The sequence below is a fragment of the Hoplias malabaricus genome, chromosome 1 (genome assembly GCF_029633855.1).
Source record: "Hoplias malabaricus isolate fHopMal1 chromosome 1, fHopMal1.hap1, whole genome shotgun sequence".
Taxonomy (NCBI): domain Eukaryota; kingdom Metazoa; phylum Chordata; class Actinopteri; order Characiformes; family Erythrinidae; genus Hoplias; species Hoplias malabaricus.
In genome coordinates, this window is record NC_089800.1 from 90,357,061 (window position 1) to 90,360,152 (window position 3,092).

A 3,092-nucleotide genomic window follows, 5' to 3' on the forward strand; every position below is an offset into this window, starting at 1 on the left:
CTCTTCATTTAGACCAGGGGTCGGCCACCCTCTTTGATCTCTCTGATTTCTCAGCTTTTGAAAATAATTACTGAGTATTTCATTAAAATGTATTTTATTTTAATTTGTTCATTTTCTAAATGTAAATCTATGAAGATTATGGCAATCTTGTAACATCTAAAATATTTTAATATTTGAAATATTTGTGTCGCTCTTAACACACCTCACAACTTCCAACGTGCGACACCCGTCAGTGTGTGGTTTCTTTAACTTTTCGAGCACTGACTGACTGCAGGGCGCCAGTGAAATAATGACGGCACAGAGAGAGGACAGCAGTGTTGTTTGCTGCCAGTGGATCATTTAAGTTCTGAGTTTGTTTCCATTACCACAGGGACTCAAATAAACACTGAGTATTTTACTTCAACACAACGTCTTTTTTTCGGAGTTAAAAATGTTGTGTTGAATGTAGAAATGTTATTTCATTTTTCTGCAGTCGTTCATTGATTTCATGAACGTAACTCAGTGTTGTTTGTTTATACGGAGCACAAAGGCAAAAAAAACCCAACCCTGTTATTTCAGTGTTGTTTCATGTAAAATTTCAAAAGGGTTTTGTGGCTCCCAGTGTTTTCTTCACTGTGTGAGACTGGCTCTGTGAGTGGTAAAGGTTCCCGACCCCTGATTTAGATCTACTTTGGTTTAAAATGTATTTAAATGAGAACATATTGCTGCTGATTTTGTGTCCAGTGTAAAACGTTCTGAAAAGATTTCAGTTTGTGTTCGGTACCGTTTAACACATTTAAAGAGGAACGTTAGAGGAACGTTAGACATGTGTCACCTCTGGGGGCTGTGGGGGGAGGTCTCTGTGGCTCGATGGTGGAGACTCAGGGCATCGTCAGAACGGAAACTCTCATTCTTCAGCCATTCCTGATCTGCAAAGAAAACAGAGAAACACCATCAGTGACCATCACATCGCAACCTTCTCTGGAACTCCATACATTGCCTAGTACCAGGGGAACCTCAGAGGAACACCGCGCTTTACCATCATACCACCTCTTACTCTGAGGAACAAGAGAGAACCGCAGGGGAACCCAGGATTGACATAAACAGTCACAGAAGGGATTATGAGGAGAACGCACCTCCAGAAGAATCCAACAGTGTGTAACTGTCAGTGTGAGAGAGTGTGTCAGTGACTGTGTGTGTGTGTGTGTGTGTGTAGCAGTTGGGGGTAAAACCCGGAGTCTTCCGCGAGTCCGGACCCCGCTCCCCGAACCCCCGCGGAGACCCACCTGCGGTTCGGGCGGCGCGGCAAGGGGAGAGTTCTGAGAACGCGGGGAATAAAGCCATCTTTCCGCCGGGGATATGCTAATGCTAATGCTACTATAGCAGACACAAACACGGGCACCTCCTGATGACGTCAGCAGAACGCTCGGCCAATCAGTATAAATCAATAAAATACAAGCTTATAAATATTAAAAAAGTATTTCTCTTTTATTTTCGTGTTTCAACATTTTATAAATTAAACTGCGATTGTTTTTAGAGAGTATTTACTTCAGTGGAATTAGATTTAGATTCATTTACAGGACGGTGATTTTCCCCTTGTGTTTTACAATTGTGTTTAATGTGTGAAATAAAAAAAGTTAAATCTGTAAAATCTCTATTTAAATTGAATTTTTCTTCTGTCGACACATAGTTAGAGAGATAGAGACAGTACAGATAGATATGGTCCTGTGAAACTCCTAACAGTCTTTCTCCTCAAGTTCATCAGTAAGTGCAGGGCTCCACTCCTCACTACTCCTCCTCTACTTCTCTACTTCTTATTCTCCTCCTCCTCCACTCCTCACTCCTCCTTCACTCCTTCACCTCACTACTCCTCCTATATTCCTCATTACTTCACCCTCCTCCACTCCTTTGCCTCACTCCTCCTTACTCCTCTTCCTCCACTCGTTTGTCTCACTCCTTCTCCGCTCCTCACTACTCCTCCTCCACTCCTTTGCCTCACTCCTCCTTCTCCACTCCTTACTCCTCCTCCTCCTCCTCCACTCCTTTGCCTCACTCCTCCTTCTCCACTCCTTACTCCTCCTCCTCCTCCTCCACTCCTTTGCCTCACTCCTCCTTCTCCACTCCTTACTCCTCCTCCTCCACTCCTTTGCCTCACTCCTCCTTCTCCACTCCTTACTCCTCCTCCTCCTCCTCCACTCCTTTGTCTCACACATCCTCCTCCTCCTCCACTCTTTTGCCTCACACCTCCTCCCCCCCTCCTCACTCCTCTTCCTCCACTCCTTTGCCTCACTCCTTCTCCCCTCATCACTACTCCTCCTCCACTCCTTTGCCTCACACCTCCTCCTCCCCTCCTCACTCCTTCACCTCCCTACTCCTATATTCCTCATTACTCCTCCCTCCTCCTCCACCTCACTACTCCTCCTATATTCCTCACTACTCCTCTTCCACTCCTTTGCCTCACTGCTCCTTCTCCCCTCCTCACTACTCTTCCTCCAATCCTTTGCCTCACTCCTCCTTCTCCCCTCCTCACTGCTCCTCCTCCACTCCTTTGCCTCACACCTCCTTCTCCCCTCCTCACTCCTCCTCCAATCCTTCGCCTCACTACTCCTCCTATATTCCTCATTACCCCTCCCTTCTCCTCCACATCACTGCTCCTCCTCCACTCCTTTGCCTCACACCTCCTTCTCCCCTCCTCACTCCTCCTCCACTCCTTTGCCTCACTCCTCCTTCTCCACTCCTTCCTCCTCCTCCTCCTCCTCCACTCCTTTGTTTCACACATCCTCCTCCTCCTCCACTCTTTTGCCTCACACCTCCTCCCCCCCTCCTCACTCCTCTTCCTCCACTCCTTTGCCTCACTCCTTCTCCCCTCCTCACTACTCCTCCTCCACTCATTTGCCTCACACCTCCTCTTCCCCTCCTCACTCCTTCACCTCCCTACTCCTATATTCCTCATTACTCCTCCCTCCTCCTCCACCTCACTACTCCTCCTATATTCCTCACTTCTCCTCCTCCACTCCTTTGCCTCACACCTCCTTCTCCCCTCCTCACTCCTCCTCCAATCTTTCGCCTCACACCTCCTCCTATATTCCTCATTACCCCTCCCTTCTCCTCCA

At 47.4% G+C, this 3,092-nt stretch overlaps 1 protein-coding gene across 2 annotated transcripts in view; it reads right to left on the reverse strand.

Annotated features, from left to right (window-relative positions):
- nrde2 (NRDE-2, necessary for RNA interference, domain containing) overlaps positions 1 to 1,387 on the reverse strand; it is a 13,607-nt gene extending 12,220 nt beyond the window's left edge. The window contains exons 1-2 of one of the 2 annotated variants that reach the window (XM_066675994.1): positions 1,266 to 1,387; positions 815 to 908 (exon numbers count right to left, since the gene is read on the reverse strand). In XM_066675994.1, coding sequence (XP_066532091.1) covers positions 815 to 908; positions 1,266 to 1,323 — 152 coding nt within the window. In that variant the 5' untranslated portion in view covers positions 1,324 to 1,387. Of the gene's footprint in view, positions 1 to 814; positions 909 to 1,115 lie in introns of both variants that reach the window. The other variant, XM_066675993.1, reaches the window with a different exon arrangement.
- Positions 1,388 to 3,092: the final 1,705 nt, after the last annotated feature.